General features: G+C 29.8%; 2 protein-coding genes across 2 annotated transcripts; one reads left to right on the top strand and one right to left on the bottom strand.

The window, feature by feature from the left end:
• The first annotated feature begins 7,243 nt into the window (after positions 1-7,243).
• LOC123194016 (aldehyde oxidase GLOX) lies at positions 7,244-9,410 on the top strand. The gene has a single exon (XM_044607123.1). The coding sequence runs from the start codon at positions 7,655-7,657 to the stop codon at positions 9,275-9,277; it is 1,623 nt and encodes a 540-aa protein (XP_044463058.1). The 5' UTR covers positions 7,244-7,654; the 3' UTR covers positions 9,278-9,410.
• A 1,043-nt stretch (positions 9,411-10,453) lies between these two features.
• Positions 10,454-14,656, bottom strand: LOC123195615 (protein NRT1/ PTR FAMILY 5.6). The gene is made up of 4 exons (XM_044609430.1): positions 14,373-14,656; positions 12,294-12,511; positions 11,614-12,158; positions 10,454-11,528 (listed from the first exon to the last, which is right to left on the bottom strand). Exons 1-4 carry the CDS (start codon positions 14,509-14,511, stop codon positions 10,664-10,666), a joined length of 1,767 nt encoding a protein of 588 aa, XP_044465365.1. The 5' UTR covers positions 14,512-14,656; the 3' UTR covers positions 10,454-10,663.
• Positions 14,657-18,702: the final 4,046 nt, after the last annotated feature.

The following is an 18,702-nucleotide window of genomic DNA, read 5'->3' as shown; positions in this document are numbered from 1 at the left end:
AATATATATTATTATAATATTATAATATATTATACCCAGGGTTGGCGATTCCACCAACCCAGGCATATTATATATATATATATATATATATATATATATATATATATATATATATATATATATATATTATAATTATAATTATATTATATATTAATTATATTATATTATATTTTTAATTATAATTATATTATTTAATTATATATTATAATATATAATTATAATTTATATAATATTATAATATAATTATATAATTATAATTTATATTAATATAAAATATATTATAAAATATAATATTATAATTATATAATATAATATATTTTTTATATATAAAAGGTTGGCGGAATCGCCAACCCTTGGCGTCGCCAAGGGTTGGCGATTCCGCCAACCTTTATATTAATATATATAATATATTAATTTTTTATATTATTATAATATTATTATTATTTATTATAATATTATTATATTATAATATATATAAAGGGTTGGCGGCCGCCAACCCTTTATATTATATATTATATATATATATTATTATATTAATATATTAATTTCAAATATTATTATAATATTATTGTAATATTAATATAATATTATAATATAATAATATATAATAATATAATATATAATTATAATATTATAAATAATATATTATATTATATAAAATAAATTATATATTAATATATAATATAATTATATATAAATAAATAATATTATTATATTATATTTAAATAATATATTATAATATTATATATATTATTATAATAATATATTATATATAATATTATAATAAATAATATATATATATATAATATTATTATATATAATTATATATTATAATATATTATATATAATAAAATATATATTAATATATTATTATATATTATTATTAATATTAATATATTATATATAATATTTATATAATATAATATATGTATATATTATTGCTTGGGTTGACGGAAACCCTTATCAGTTTATTTTATATATTAAATTATATAATATTATATTATATTATAATATAATATAATGGGTTGGTGCCTGGTGACGCCAACCATTTGCTTGTAAAAAGGTGTTATGGGTTGGCGGAAACAAAAGCAGGAAATAAAAATGTTGAATTCTTTTGGAAAAAAAATGTTGAATTCTTCAGATTTCAAAAACAAAAGCAGGAAATAAAAAATTCTTCAGATTAAGAATTCTTCAAAATAAGGATTTAAAAAAAAAGAGCAACTCACAAAAAAACTCAACTGGAAAAAAATGACCATCGAAGAATATCACATTCAGTAGGATTTAACTGGAAAAAAAATTAGTATTTAAGAATTAAAACTTAAAAAAAAATTTGCGTTTAACTTAAAAAAAATAAAAAAAGCTTGGCGTGAAATCTGGGAATTGTTAACGCCAACCTAGCCTGTACATAGAAGGGTTGGCAACGCCAACCCTTATATGTATATAATGTATTTATATTAATATATATTATTATATAATATATATTATATTATATAATATTATAATAATATATATTATATTTTAATATTATTATAATATTATATTATATATTATAATAATATAAATAATATATTATTTTATATTTATATTAAAATATATTATATATTATATTATTATAATAATATATTATATTATTAATAATTATATAATAAAAAATATATATAAAATAATATATATATATAAAACCAAGGTTGGCGGAAACGCCAACCCTTGGCGACGCCAAGGGTTGGCGTTTCCGCCAACCTTGGCCTGTACATATATATATATTATATATATATATATATATATATATATATATATATATATATATATATATATATATATATATATATATATATATATATATATATATATATATATATATTATATATTATAAATATATATTATTTAATTATAATAATATTATATATTATATTTAATATATTATAATATATAATTATATTATATTATATTTTATATAATATATTTTATAATATATTAAATATAATATCATTAAAGATAATATATTATATATAATATAATTATAATTATATAATTAATATATTACATAATATTATTATGTAATATACATATAATATTATTATTTACATTATTAATATAATATATACATTATATTAATATAAAATATTATATATAATATATTATATATATTTTATTCTCTGCAATATATAATAATATATATTAATACATATTATATATTATAATATATAATATTATTAGATTATAATATTATAATATATTTATATATATATATTATAATATATAATATTATATTATAATAATATTTAAATTCAGGGGTTGGCGTAAAATCCAACAACTTTCATCTTTTTAATTTGTTAAATTAATTTGAAATTTGATACAAATATAAATTAATATTATATTATATATTAAATATTATAATATTAATATTACTATAATATTAATATTAAAATTAATATTATAATTAATATATATATATATATAATTTTGTTACCAAGGGTTGGCGGCATCGCCAACCCTTGGCGACGCCAAGGGTTGGCGATGCCGCCAACCTTTGGTTTATATATTATATATATAAAATGACAGCCTTGGTTTATATATTATGTATATATTATATTATAATATAATACTGTAACATTTTTATTGATATGGGTCCCATCTCTTTGTAAAAGATAAAATGCAAGCATTGACATACGCACCTTTTTATGAAATAAAATAAAATATATTATATATTATATAAAATGGCAAATAATATATACATATATTATATTATATAATATTATATATTATAATATATAATAATATAATATAATTATAATATTCTAATTAAAAATATAATATAATATATAAAATATATTATATATAATATTTATATTATATTTTATAATATTATTATTATATTATATATTATTATAATATAATATAATATTATATATATTATTAATAATATATAATATATTATATATTATATAATATTATATAATATTAAATATTATAATATAAAATATTATATATATTATTATAAAAGTATATATATAATATAATATATTATATATTATACTGTTGTGGTATAATATATATAATAATATTATTATATTATAAAATTATTATAATATAATATAATATTATTATATTGCACGCCAGCTCTTCTCCTGCTTTAATATTGCTTTAATATTTATGGGTTGGCGTGCGCAAACCCTTCCCTTGCTTTTTAATATTTTATCAGTTGGCGTACGCCAACCCTTTACCTATTTTTTAAATATGGGTTGGCGTAACGCCAACTCTTGGCGTTACGCCAAGGGGTTGGCGTTACGCCAACCTTCAAAAATAAAAAAAAAAGAATTAATTTTTTTTTTCAGTTAAATGTTTAATTTTTTGTTTTTCACTTAAATCTTTAAACGTCAATTTTTTATCTTTCTTCAGTTAAATACTACTACATCATCTTCTCCGATCATCATTTTCTATAAGGTATGTACAGTGGATATATTTGAGTTTTTATAGGTTATTCTTTTTTTTTTAAATCTTTACTTTGAAAAATTCTTAATACGAAGAATTCAGTTTTTTTCTTCTTGTTTTTGTTTTTGAAGATGAGGAAAAAGTGGGAGTTATTCTTTTATCACTTTGGAAGAAGAGGAAGAAGAAAAAAAAAATTGTAGAGCAGAAGAGAGAGAATTTATGCATGAAAGATTGAAGAGGGGTATTTTAGGGAAGGTGAGCACTGTTGTGGTATATTTGTGAAAGCTTTAGGATAGGTGACAATTTTGTATACACGGAATAAAATAGTGCTAAAAATTTCAATATCCCCTGTTTTAGCCACTACTTTATAAGGCTTCATGGTGATCTCCACCATTATCATCTATCATAACATTCCAAAACCTTGTCATTGTAATTTGATTTCTGTAGTCGGGCTGCCAGCCCAAAATTTTACACCTAATTCTGTCGGGTTTCCTCTTCTAAATTTTCTTTCAACCATAAGTTACAATAGACGTGGCCAAAAGCAAGCCACTGAATTGTGTGGCCGTAGTGTCTAACAGAAGGGGGCTTCTGAAATTTGCACGGGGATTGCCCAGTGTCTGCCAAATGTTGTTTATCTGATGACAATTCTTTTGCCTTGTGACCGCGGGGCAACTTTGATAGAGAATATCCAAGAACCTAACAAAGACAAGTAAGGCTGCTTCAGAATTAGCTTTTGGCAGGCGAGGTGGCAGCTCTATTGGTTAGGTGCTGAAGTTTCTCTGCCTCTTTAGAATAATCCAATAAAGTGTTTCTGTGCTTGTTAAATTATTAAAGATAGCCAGCAGAAATGAGTGTACTTGGAACTTTCAAGTTTCACTCGCAACAACACAAGCTTTTGGAAAGCCATGGCTTGTGTATGTACTTCGCTGCAAAATCTTCAATGTGGGTCATAGAATAAAGCCACATGAACATGTAGCTTCTCCTGCAGGCCCAATGTTACTTCAAATATTGTCCACATTCTGTATCATAGCTGTTAGCTATTAGAGGTGAATTTGAACTAAATTTATTCGATTCAAACAAATTAATCTCAATATAGAACTCTAGCCTAGTAGTTTGATTTGAAATAGTCTTATTTATCTATCCAATGATACTATCAATCTACTGAAAAAATTGTTTACTTCTTTAATTATACTGTTTATCTCACAAATAATCCTCTAATAATATTGTACATTAATTCGAATAAATTTAAATTCGAATTCAATATTATAAATTCGATCGTAACTTGAATAAACTCCAAATTCGGATTCAACTCATATTGAATCCCCTTGAGCTGGCTAATGCTTGATAGAGGCAGAAACTTTTGGACAGTGCGTGGAGTCAGGCTCTATACTAATCACTAGCTGATACTTTTCTTTTCTTTAGGTTAGGTTTTTAGGACACTGTTTACTTTTCTAACAACAAAACCACGTTCCCTGATGACCAATCAACAGAAAGCATATGATTCTAGCTAAACCACACTAGTCTTCTCATTTTGGCTTTCCCACCACGATTTCGATAAAGGTCACTATTATTATATTTTTATATTATTATGTCATTCGCTTTATTCTCCGAAAAAGTATGCTTAAAGTTTTACCAAAATTATGCTTTGTTTATATATAAAAAAACATATTCACTTAAATGTTCATTCAATCACGTGGTTGTTGAGTATCAGAATTAAACTTAAATCGAATTATTTTATTTTTAAAAATTAATTTAATTTAGATTAAATATATTTAAGTTGAATTTAATTATTTTAATAAAATTATTTATGTGTTTTTATATTATTTAATTATATAATAATATATATATGTATTTAAAATAAATATGCATTATATTATTTTAATTATTTTTATTAATATTTTTAAAAATTAAATTTATTGAATTGAAACGAAAAGTTAATAAAATAATATATATTTTATCTGATAATTATTATAAAAATTCATATTAATAATTACAAATTGCGTGTCTGTTCGCACATGAATGTCATTCATTTAAAGCAATTTTATCACTTTTTAGAATAAGGGTTTAGGGCCCCAACAAAGACTCGGCCATAGCCTCATTCGGTTGAAAAGATAAGGTGATATAAGGCTTAGGCTTGTGGATATACTTTTGATAAATTTGAGGCCAATGGACTATTTCTCATCCAAATTGTACTTTAATTTCAAAAATATATTTATAATAAATAAAAAATTTAAATACTTACTTCTAAATTAATTTTTTTTATAATTTTTTTATTAAAAGTATGAATAAAATCATTATTTTATCTCTAAATCCTAAAACCCTAAAAATTTATATCATTTTTTCTCTTTAATTTAGAAAACAAATCATTTCTCACTATTATTAAACTTTAAAAAATTGCATTTCCCCCAAAGGTAATTTCTTTCATCTCTAGCAATCGATTGTCATTCCTACCATTAATAGGCCTTTTCACCATCTTCTTCTCCCTTAGTCGACATTCTCACCTGATCGATTCGTCTAATGAAGATGATTCGTCTTCATCCAATGAAGAGATAAAGATGATGTCATCTCCATCTTTTTATTGGATGAAAACGTTTGTTCAACAAAATTGATCATGTGAATGTCAACTATTAGAGAAAAAGATGGTGGGAACATCAATCGATAGTGAGAATGGTATCCAGTCATCGAAAATGGGAAAAAAATTAGAGAGAGAAATGTTGTTTTTTAAAATTTAATTTAGAAAGAAAATTATAAATTTTTTAAATTACAGAAAAAATATAGATATATTTAAAATTTTAGAATTTAATAATGAAATAATAATTTTATTTTAATAAAAATTAATTTATAAATAAATATTAAAAAATTTTAATTGATATAAATATATTAATCCATTTGTTGTAATAAGAATATAATACCGATAATTCAAGTACTGCTCCACATCATACATTCGATGATCACGAGGTGCACGCTGTGACAAAATATATTATCCACAAGTGCCATCAAATCGTTGGGACCGCAACTTTGAGTTTGAAAGTATATGCCTGCCTCTGCAATTATTGGTCCTATCCAATCCAACGAATTTCAGGTGGCAGAATAATCACAAAGAAACATAAATAAATAAAACAATAAAATCTATAGATGATTATCCACATACGTTCAACCGGAACAAAATTTTCTTCTGGGGGAGAACGGAGATGCTTCTAAACAAGGCCGAAAATATGGTATGTTGAGGATAAATTATGATTTTTTTAAATATTAAAAGTGTTAATAAAAAATTTTATAAAATTTTTTAAAATTAAAAAGCTTAATAACAATTATACCTTTAAAATTCAAAAAAATCTCACGTCTAAAGGTGGTTTAGAGTTTTAATATTTCAAAAAGAGTTTAAGTAATTATTTTTTAAATTAGTAAAGATGTATAAGTGATTAATATTTATATTAAGTGTTAGATGGTTTTGTAATTTTAATAAAATAATAATATTTAAGAAAATTAATCAGAATTGTAATTAAAATATAAGAATTTAACTTTTTGAAACCCATATGGTGTATATTTGTCATTTTATCAATTGTGGGGTGGGACATATATGAAACTTTTTGTGGATGGTAAGGCTAACGGTAACCTGTGAAAATCATTTAAAAATTCTTTATTCATCAAGGGTCGAATTCCATCTTTGAAACGAAATGCTAAATTTCAAATGTCTATCCCAAAGAACAATGAACTGATATCAGTATTCAATTGACTGATTCCAAAGATTATCATCAAATCAATCATGGCTGATGTAATTCTGCACATATATATCCAACTAATTTCCCCCATAGCTTCAAAGGCAAGCAACACAAAAGTAAGAACAAAAATAAAATAATATAAATAAGCCTAGCCTTCTTCTACTTCTCTCAAATGGTGGCCCTTTTCTCTCAGCTCTCAGGCCTGAGCAGGTTCAGCTTACGTAACCCATCTTCCATATTTACTGAAACTCGAAACGGGCAAGCTTCCATTTTCTACGTGTCAATTTCATGCAATCTCTACTAGCCGACACTTAATTGAACCCTGGACCCATCCACATAGTATATGCTACCGTTGTCGCAACTCTTTCTATACAAAATGATTCTAACCGATTGATCAGGCATCAACGGCTCATGCTTAACTATCGTACTCTTTAAGTGGTAAAAGAATAGACTCCCTCTCTCACTCATCACTCTCCACTGACACAACTGTCTTGTCTCCAATGGATCTTCTTCCTTCTTCGAAATGGTCTCGTCTCTCCGTATTCGTTTGGATGATGATCGTACAGTACATTCGGCATTCACATGCGGATCTCCCCGGCACGTGGGAGCTTTTGGTACCGAACGCCGGCATAGCTTCCATGCACACTGCTGTCACCCGCTTCAACACGGTGGTTCTTTTAGACCGGACCAACATCGGCCCATCACGCAAAATGCTTCCCAAAGGCCGCTGTCGTTTTGACAAAAACGACCCCATTCTTAAACGCGATTGCTATGCTCACTCTGTCGTTCTCGATCTTCAAACCAACCAAATTCGCCCCTTGATGATCCTCACCGATACTTGGTGCTCATCCGGTCAGTTTTTACCCGATGGAACTTTGTTGCAAACCGGTGGCGATTTTGATGGGTTAAAAAAGACACGAAAGTTCAGCCCATGTGAGCCAAACGGATTGTGCGACTGGATCGAACTTCAAGACGTGGAGTTAGTTCACGGCCGGTGGTACGCTACTAACCAAATATTACCGGATGGTACGGTCATAGTTGTCGGAGGTAAAGGAACTAATACTGTCGAGTATTATCCACCGAGAAACGGTGCCGTTTTTTTCCAGTTTCTTGCCGACGTGGAGGATAATCAGATGGACAATTTGTACCCTTATGTTCATCTTCTTCCCAACAGTTACCTCTTCATCTTTGCTAACAACAGGGCAGTGCTGTACGATCACGAGACTAACAAAATATTAAAAAATTATCCACCGTTAGCTGGTGGCCCACGAAATTATCCATCAGCGGGATCCTCTGCGATGTTGGCACTCGAAGGTGACTTCTCGATGGCTGTGATTGTCGTCTGTGGCGGGGCCCAGTATGGCGCATTTATTGAGAGAAGCACCGACACGCCCGCGCATGGTAGCTGTGGGCGAATAATCGCCACGTCGGATGAACCGGGTTGGGAAATGGAGGACATGCCATTCGGGCGGATCATGGGTGACATGGTTATGCTCCCAACCGGCGACGTTTTGATCATAAATGGAGCACAAGCTGGAACTCAAGGGTTTGAACTGGCATCCAATCCGTGTTTGTTTCCGGCTCTTTATCGACCCGACCAGCCACATGGGTTACGGTTCATGACCTTGAACCCGGGTACTGTGCCCAGAATGTACCACTCTACCGCCAACTTGCTACCGGACGGGCGGGTATTAATAGCTGGAAGTAACCCACATTACTTCTATAATTTCAAAGCGAAGTTTCCAACAGAATTGCGGGTCGAAGCGTTTTCCCCGGAGTATTTATCACCGGATCGGGCAAACCTCCGACCCGTAATCGAGGAAATTCCTGAGACGGTACGTTATGGTGAGACTTTTAATGTGGTCGTATCCGTTGCATTGCCAGTGGTGGGAATTCTAGGGGTTAATCTGGGAAATGCACCTTTTTCAACACATTCATTTTCACAAGGACAAAGATTAGTGAAACTGACAGTGGCTCCGTCTGTAGGGGACGGTAGTGGGAAGTATCGGGTGGGTTGCACGGCTCCTCCGAATGGGGCGGTGGCTCCGCCTGGTTATTACATGGCATTCGTAGTGAATCAAGGCGTGCCAAGCGTGGCACGATGGGTACATTTAGTGGCTTAATTGATTTATTAATTTTGTAAGAATAATTATATTATGAAAAGAAAGAAGCAGATAATTGTAATGAAAGTTAAGTGGGTATTTAAAATTATTGTTTAGTTTTTTTAATCATAAATGGGATTTTAATTTTACACAATTTTGTCACGGAGCCCATCAATTATTGGTGATACATACATGCATAAGTGTACATATATATAGAGGGAACATAACAAGAACGTTTTAAAAGCCAAAGAGCCACTTTTATCAAATATTGATGGTGTTAATAATTGTATTAATTTCAATATAAATTGAGAATGGACGGCAAGAGTAGAGTGAAAAAGATGATGGATGAAGACCCTGAAGGGATAATTTGAGTTGTAAAAGTGAAACATCTAAATTAATAGAAATTTGAAACTTGCTGACAATAATATTAGATTAAATTTTTTATTTATTTAAATAATGTTTATACGACCGATTAATAGATAAAGAGTTTTATTTACTTAATATAATTGGATGCTTTGATTTAAGTAAAAGAGTTGGAAAGATTTGATTAAACACTTTTGATATATCAAACCGAATGGACATGTATATATCTTGATCATGACGGGCACAAAATAGAGTAAAAAAGATGATGGATGAAGGCCCTGAAGGGATAACTTGAGTTACAAAAATGAAACATCCAAATTAATAGAAACTTGAAATTTGTTGATAATAATATTTGATCAAATTTTTTATTTATTTAAATAATGTTTATAAGACCGATTAATAGATAAAAAGTTTTATTTACTTAATATAATCGGATGCTTTGATTTAAGTAAAGGAGTTGGAAAGATTTGATTAAACACTTTTGAGATATCAAACCGAATGGACATGCATATACCTTGATCATGACAAGCACAAAATTAAAAAAGAGAGCACCAGTGTTTTGTAACTTTGCAAATAGATTCCTTTTCTGTAGTCACTTCAAAATGGGCTGGCCAAATTTTCTGAAAGTAACTTTGATATCAGCATTTCTAACTGCAAAGGCAATATTCGCTAATGACTTGGTCCATTTTACTTCAGCAAACCCCACATAAATAAAGTATGGAAAAAATGTTGGATATGTATGTATATCTACACAATTTGTGAGCTCTTAATCCGTCAAGTCTGCAGTTGGTTTACTGAGTTTTCTATGTTTCAACAAGATTTTTCTGCAGAGACTGGAAACACAATTTGCTTCATATGTTTATTTTGATTAATCCTTAAAGCATGTAAATTACAAGGGCATACATGGAACATGGTAAGCAAACTTGATGAAGCATTGATATGAGTTATAATCTTAAATTTTACTTCAATGGAATACTAAAATTCTTAAACTATCCTTATAAAATCAGCGGCAGCTTTTTTTTTATTGGACTAAAGACATACAGATCAAACGGCTGCTGCAGATCTTTGGCCTTCGTAGCAATCAGCCACAGCCCTACTCATCTGAACGTTTTTGTACGAATATCGTTTAGCCAAGAACACATAGAAGAACAAGTTCACTGTGGTCATTGCTGCTAATAGCCAGTAGAATTTGTCTATGCGGCTGCTGTTTAAATCTTTACCGAACCAACTTTTGCCATTTTTCTCTGTGATCTGATCAAGAAATGTTATCAAGAGACTACTAAGGAAGCTTCCAGCTCCGATCACACTGAGATAGAAGGCAATGCCTAAACTTCTCATTGAATCCGGAACTTGGTCATAGAAGTACTCTTGCAGGCCTACCAAAGTGAACCCGTCGCCAACACCAATGATAACAAACTGTGGAGCCAACCAGAAGACACTCATGGACATTGAACCGAATTTTGGATCCTTTTCTACAGCAGCTAGTCTCTTCCTCTCAACCAAGGCTGCAGCTACCATTGTTGCAATTGAGAAAAGCATTCCAATGCCAATCCTCTGGAGGATTGGCATGCCTCGCTCATTTCCTGTTGCTCTTCTTAATATGGGAACTAGGATTTTCTCATAAATGGTGACAGAGACGATCATTCCAATGGCAGCAAGAGCGAATATTGAGGCCGGAGGGATCATGAACCCATCACCGATCTTTCGGTTCAGTGTGGTACCTTGTTTGATGAAGAATGTGGAAGCTTGAGCTACACAAATTCCAAATGGTAAGGTAGCTACCCATATGGGGATCATATTAAGTACGAGCTTCATTTCCTCAATTTTGGTAACGGTTGCAAGTTTCCAGGGACTTTGCTTTTCAACTGAAGTTTCATTGCCTTCAACAATAGCAGCTTTGTCAAGAAACCTGAAAACCAAATAAGATGAAGTCATATTTCTCAAATTTATACTGAAGCAATTTATTAGGATGAACAAATAAAGAACTTGCTTACTTGAGCTTGTCAGTGTGGCACAAAAGCCTTCCCTGGGCCTTTTTTGTTCTCGGAACCTCATAGAGGTCACCAGGATTGGAAGGATGAGGCAGATTTCTTTTGGAAATTGAAGCAACAAGAACCTGCAACATTGGTGTCAAGGGGCTTCCGGTAGGAGTTCTGTAACGATAGAAAGGCCTTCCAGTAATGAAAATAAGTAGCGAGATTGCCATAACTGCTGTAATAATAATATCTGAAGCACCCCAGTTCACATGGTCTTGCACATAAACAACCACAGTGACCCCTAGCAAAAGACCGGAACAGAGGCCAAAATTCCACCAATTGAAAAAGGACATTTTCTTCTTTCTTTCTTCAGTGTGATCATCATCAAACTGGTCAGCTCCGAAGCTCTCCAAAGAGGGTTTGTGACCTCCAGTTCCCACAGAGACCAAGTATATTGCAATAAAAAAGATCTCCTCATGAATCTTTCTAGGCTCATGGCACACTTCCGTGTCACAAGCCTTTAAGCTTGGCACATACCAGGACATTGTCAACAGAAACAAACCCTGTTTTTACAGATCAAGAGAATATTGTTAGAGCATATATGTCCAACTTCAGTTAATATATATTTTGAGTATATTCGGATGGAGCATGTAACAAAAAGAATGGATTCATTAGAGATTAGTGTGTGGGAAAATCACCAAGAGGTAGATGATAGATGCAACAAAGACAGTAGAAAATCGACCCAAGTAAGCATCGGCCACAAATCCTCCAAGCAGTGGCATAAGAGTAGTCACACCAGACCAATAGTTCACATTCCTTGCTGCTGTCTTTAGGTCTTGATGAATCACTTTGGTCAGATAAATTATCAGGCTTGTTGCTATCCCAAAGTAACTCAGCCTCTCACTGAACTCAATTGCTGGCCAACAATATTAACAGAGAATCAGAAAATATGCCTAATATTTTTATTAAAATCTATTAATATATGCATATTCTTATGTGTCCATAGAAGAGATAATTCTGGACCTAGGACTCATAATGCAGCCACTGGAAATACATCATTTACCCAGGAAATTAAAGTTGTAGGGTCACACTACCAAAGGTCTCCTCTTTGTCACAGAACTGCCCATGTGAATAAGAATATAGCTTATGGTAGAAAGAAGATTTATTTTCATATTAACTTTCTTGACATTAACGATACTTGTTTTTTCTGGATAGTCAAGAAATCCTGTTCCTGCAAAATGACTTGGTTATAAGTTATTGACAATGATTTGTCATTGTAGCTCTCAAGGAAAATAGAAAATTTGGTCCATTCAAAAAGACAGTGAAAAAGATTTGCAACCTACCGTCAATATACTCCACTACAAAGTCAACATTAGTGGCGTTCATTAACTATGATAAATCTTGTTAATTTCTCTGGAATAATAAGATAGCCATTTTTTCAAAAGGGTTTCAGATGCAATCAGGAAAATAAGTGCTGCAATGGTCCCTCCACGCTGCCACTTGGTGCATGACTAAATCTACTGAATTAATAATATGTACTACTAACGTATGGCTGATCTTTTCACTCAAAATTCATAGAAAATTCTGAAAGACTCACATGGCTAATCTCGGATATTAAATACCCTAATTATTATTAGGCCAAAAGTCTTATTCCCACTAAAGTTTTGTTGAAATCATGAAGTCTCACCTGCTAAGTCTAAAAACCTAAATACCTATCATTCTATTAAAATTTACTATTAGAATTAAAGATAGAAATATTATTTATTTAAAAATATTAAAAAAACTAAAAATTTATTATATTTCTCCTACTTTGGGTAAAATCTAACAATTTCTCTTCACCCAAAATTTGAAAAGTAATTATTTTTCTTTTAGAGTTTTTTTCTCTTCCTCTCCAACAACTATCTTCTCTTTGATGGTTGGTATTCTATTTTCCTCCCGTCTTCTCTCTTTCTCTTATTACACTCTTTTGTCATCTCCGTTTTTTGATATAAAAACAACTAAAAAAAAGAGAAAATACTACTAAAGACAATTAAGTTTATTAAAAAATAAATCTTAAAAAAAATCATTATTTTTTAAATTTTAAATAAAAAAATTAAATATTTAATATAAAAAAAAATAAAATTTTAATTTTTTAAATATTTTTAACCATTACTTTGAGCCACAAATTTTGATATAAGGGTGGAAGGGTGGGACTTGGTTTTTTAAACTTGCCACGTGCAACTTTGTTGTTTCAGCAAACTTTTAGCCTTATCATCCATATCTTAAAGGCAACTCTGCAGATATAGAATATAGAAATTGCAGAAGGTCTCTGACAGAAGCAGAGCAATGAAAATGGTATAAGAAGCACGTGGTATAGATCCGAAATGGGTTTCTGGGCCCTTTATAAGATTTTGTTTTAAAAACTTTCGTCCATGGTTTGAAGGTGGAGAAAAAAGTAAACGACCCACTACCTCAAATTATTCAGCAGTCTGCATATATACTTTGTCTCTTCAACAGTTCAGCTACGATAACTCGTGACAGTGAGGTGATCTACTATACATTGACTTACAAATAATTCATGCATCAAACTATCAAAATAATGGAAACTTATTGGTTGATGAAGTTGATGGAATAGAAAGAAAAATATTACTGTATTAGATCTTCAGTGTGTTGAATAAGAACAAAGATGAGAAGCTAGGATATGGGTTGTTGCAGAAAGAAAATAGCTTGATACTTGCAAGAGAAAAGAATCAAGTACTTATGCGTTATGATAGATTAGTCTTTATTATATTCCTTACCGATAATAAAGAGGGAGGCTTTCCAAACACCAGTGGAAGATCGAAGAGGAACCCGTCCTTTATGATCCACAGAAGAATCATAAACCCATTTCTCCTCATCAACATCTCCGACTTCTAAAGCTCCCCTTTTCGGCTCCATTTTGTGCTGGTTATTACGATAATATTTGCACTTTCTATGTAGAAAACACTAGTGGTAGAAAAGCACAGAGAAATCACGATAAGGATGTCTGAAGTTATAGTAGAAATGGTATTAGATGGCGGTGAGATTAGCTCGGTTTGGACCTTGTTTATATAGAGAGGAGGATACTGCTGTTGCTTTTTTGACTCACTGAGTTTTGGTTTCGAATCCCTTGAAAAAAAAAAGAACCCGTAAATTAGTAAAAAGTGGGCGGCTCGATTAATTATAATGGTCAAACTAAATCCAAACAAAACTAGCTCAAATTCGGCTTGGACTTAAAATAGTTAATTTGAACTTGATCTCCACTTGCTCAAGCTAATGTTGATAAATAATGACACTAAAAAAGGTCAACAATATTATCAGAAAAAAATTAATAAATAAAAAGAAACATTAAAGATAAAAATTTGCTAATAAATAGAAAAATGAATTACTTATTAAATGAGGTTTGATATCAATATAGATCTTGAAGTTTGAACTGAAATTGTTTTAGTTCAAGTTTAACTTATTCGAAATAAATAATAAATCGAGTTTGAGCCAATTCAGCTCAAATCACTCTAACTTAAAATCACGTATTATATATTATGATATTTCTTATTTACCTATTGGTTATCTAAATAACTAAATATATTGAATCTTATTAAGGTCTAAATTAGGGATGGATCCACTTCAAGCTAACTCAAATTAAGTATATGATTTGGTTTGAACAAATTGATTTTGAATTGTAGTTTCGACTTGTTAGTTTAGCCCAAGTTCAACTTACTTGTTCGTTAATAACTTTATTATTCTCATTGACAAAATTATTCACCCCTCCAAAGATAGTATTCATTTATCAATAATCTTTCGATTATATTGTACATTAATTCAAACAAATTTAAACTTAAACTTAAATTAGATATTATAGTTTCAACTCAAACTCAAGTTAACCTTAAGTTCGATTCGTTTGAATGAAATCCTTCCCTAATCTAAATATTAATTATATTACTCCATCTGGGTTATGGCAAAGGGGCAAATATGTCAACTAATTAAGAACTCATAGAAGTCTACACATTGATATTAAAAGTTTAACAAAATATGAAGATTAAGATGAAAACCGGGCGAATATAAGTCTCTGAATCAAAGATACGATAGAAATGTATAAGTTATATAGAGGGAGAAAATTATGGTTGGTCGATCAAGAGAGGTCGCCATCGGTCTTTAGATAGGAATGGCATCCTTGCCTTGCCAAACGCGATCCTTTGTGTCCAAATGGGACCAAATTAAAGTCACAAAAAGAGCTCTAAATAAGATGCTCTATACCCCCTTTAGCATGAATGGTCCAATCTTAAATTATTCCACAAATTTGTTGTCTCTGGATAAAATTTCCCAAACGAGAAGTACATGAGATCAATATCTTATACAAGTAATCAAGAACAAAGGAGAGTTTTAAAGTGATTTGGCCTAATATTCGGAATATTACACCTACTTCTGTATTATTGAGTTCTTTAGTGAAAATTTGGGAAGATGATAGTAATTAAGGAAATACAATTTGCCGTTCTTTGTCTCTATATTTACAAGACAAGCGAAAGAGATGATAGCGTAATTACAAAATAAGTTACACTTGGATATAAATTTATAATAGTGTTAGATTCGAATTAAGCAAAACTCGAGCTCAGCTTAATTTATATGAAATTGAGTTAGAGTTTGAGCTTAGGCTTAACTCGTTTTGAATCAAGCTTTTAACAACTTATTATTAAAACGATGTTATTTTTAATATATATTAGATAAAACGACATCATTTTGTATCAATAATTTTAAATTCATAAGTTTAACAAATTAAACACCCCAAAACTAGAGCTAAAAAATGTTGAATTTTTTGATTCGAGTTCGTTTGAGTTTAGCTCGTTTCGAGCTTATTCAAAACAAGCTTAAACTTAAATTTGAATAATTTCGATTCGAATCTAACCATAACTTATAATACAATGAATCTAAAATCTAAAAAAGTTTGATAATCATAATATTTCCTTGAAATAGAAGATAATTGTGTAATAAAAATGGAATGCGATCTCATGATAATAACAGACTATATTGGCATGTTGAGAAAATTATAGGAACGAATGAAATTGTTAACGTTTACTTTTCATGTTTACTCCAGATGAAAGGGCTTATACCTGCACTTCAGATCAACATATGTGTTGGTAATATGACTAATCGTTGCATATAGCTCTTGTGCATTTTGCCAAGGAAAGTTTGACCGCACAATATCCATCAACCATATAAATAAGACACCATAAAACACATGTTAATTTTATAGGATAGTCTCTAGTGGCTGAACATTGTTGGTTTGTCAATTTTATATGCAAACATTCTACTTCTATTTATGATTAAATTCAATCCGAATTATTTAAGTTCAAATTAAATCAGTTAAATTTAAATTAGTAAGAAATTATTTTTAAATCGAGTTTGAGTCTCACTTCATAAATCTCAAACCTAGGTTACGTAAACTCTTATATATTCAAACCAAATTTGAACTATGCCTTTTTCAGGTTTGATTTGAAGTTAATTTAACTCCTTTTTTTTGTTTATATTTAAGGTTATCGAAGGAATAAGCATTTCTGCTCTCTTCACAAGACTCATGTATAAAAGATTTATTTATTTTTTGATGAATTAAACTTTTTTTAAACTTTATAGTTGATGGATGTCACTAATCCTTAATTATGCAAGAAAATTTATAATAATTTTTGCATTAATTGTACGAAAATTTTAAAAAAGGTAAGATGTATAATACAAATCAAGCTACATATGAGTGGGAGGATCTCACCTATAAAATGGTAAATATATTTTCCTTTAATAAAATTATATATATAAATAATATGTATAATTTTATATATAAATAATGATATATTATAATATGATTGAATAATATTTTATCTTTAATTTAAAATTATCTAATTATATGATAATATATTATTATTTATTAATAAAATTATATCTATAATATTACTTTTTTATATATATATATAGAGGGAGAGAGAGAGAGAGAAAGAGTCCAACCCTAATACAATTTAATATTTTTTAAATGAAAATAGTATGCTTAGGCCATGTAGAGTTTTATCATCTTCTTAAGTTTGCTCAAGTATACCTCTTGAACAAGCTTGAGTCGTCTAAATGCATGCAGTACCTGAAAACATACTTTATATGTATATGCTCATCGTTGATTGACCATGGAAGAAGACTTGAGACAAGTAAAAGATAAAAAAAAAATAATTATGGCATCAGCTTTTGATGGATATGATTGTTTTGGATTCTAAATCGGCATAAGCAGAACAAAGCCTTTTAATTCTGCGGAAGCCTTGATGTCAGTTGGCAGAAGCCTTCCCCGAGTTGATCTGAACGTACGATAATTTTCCTCGAATCACTTGAAAGCTTTTCTATACGTCGTATTTGTATATCTTACCTTCATCCCAGGTGGGACTTTTTCCCATTTTAAATTAATCTTTCTTTGACTTTTGGGAATTTCTGAAAGGGAGGTTGACAAAATTTTCTCCCACCGCCTCGGTTTGATAACAAAGAATTAAAATATATATGTCACGTGAATCAAACGCAGAAATGTAATTTTCAGGTACAGGTGAATTTGATCACACTGTATAGGCTCAAAACAATGTTTAGTTTGAACAAGTCAACTTTAATTTGATTGGGCTAAGGTAGTCTTAACCAGAGATAAAATCAAGTTAACTCAACCCAATTGATTCATTCATCTCATCTACTCAAAGAGAAATATTGTATATTTGAGAGGTTTAAAAAGCAAATAATGATCATTAAGATCATAATTTAAAAAACCAAAGGCAAATTAGGGAATGGCACCTAGTGATAAACTGGCAAAAGCGATCAGCATATCAGAAGTAAACGAGGAAATTTTCTTAACACATGATTAAATTGTACCCCAGTTACTGGACAAAACATAATTAAACTAGTATCTCTAACACATGATTATGCAGGAGATTAAAGTTAATTAAACAATTAATCTTATCTCGATTCCAATTACAATAGCTAAGCACATATATTTTTTATATTAAATATATAGCTACCTATATAGCCACGTTATAACGTCAAAAAATTCCCCCAACATATGTGGTTAGGGTTCTTGCTAGCCACTCCATGGTATAATCATTTAAT

The sequence above is a fragment of the Mangifera indica genome, chromosome 1 (assembly GCF_011075055.1).
Source record: "Mangifera indica cultivar Alphonso chromosome 1, CATAS_Mindica_2.1, whole genome shotgun sequence".
NCBI lineage: Eukaryota > Viridiplantae > Streptophyta > Magnoliopsida > Sapindales > Anacardiaceae > Mangifera > Mangifera indica.
Note: the sequence above shows the minus strand (reverse complement) of the source record. Positions and strands in the feature narration are given on the sequence as shown.

Bases quoted from the DNA above. Each gene is read 5' to 3' on its own strand.
- LOC123194016 (XM_044607123.1), top strand. From the start codon at position 7,655: ATGGATCTTCTTCCTTCTTCGAAATGGTCTCGTCTCTCCGTATTCGTT.
- LOC123195615 (XM_044609430.1), bottom strand. From the start codon at position 14,511: ATGGAGCCGAAAAGGGGAGCTTTAGAAGTCGGAGATGTTGATGAGGAG. The intron at 12,159-12,293 runs GTGATTTTCCCA...CTGTAAAAACAG, and splicing joins CATCTATCATCTACCTCTTG to GGTTTGTTTCTGTTGACAAT. The intron at 11,529-11,613 runs GTAAGCAAGTTC...TTTGGTTTTCAG, and splicing joins TGCCACACTGACAAGCTCAA to GTTTCTTGACAAAGCTGCTA.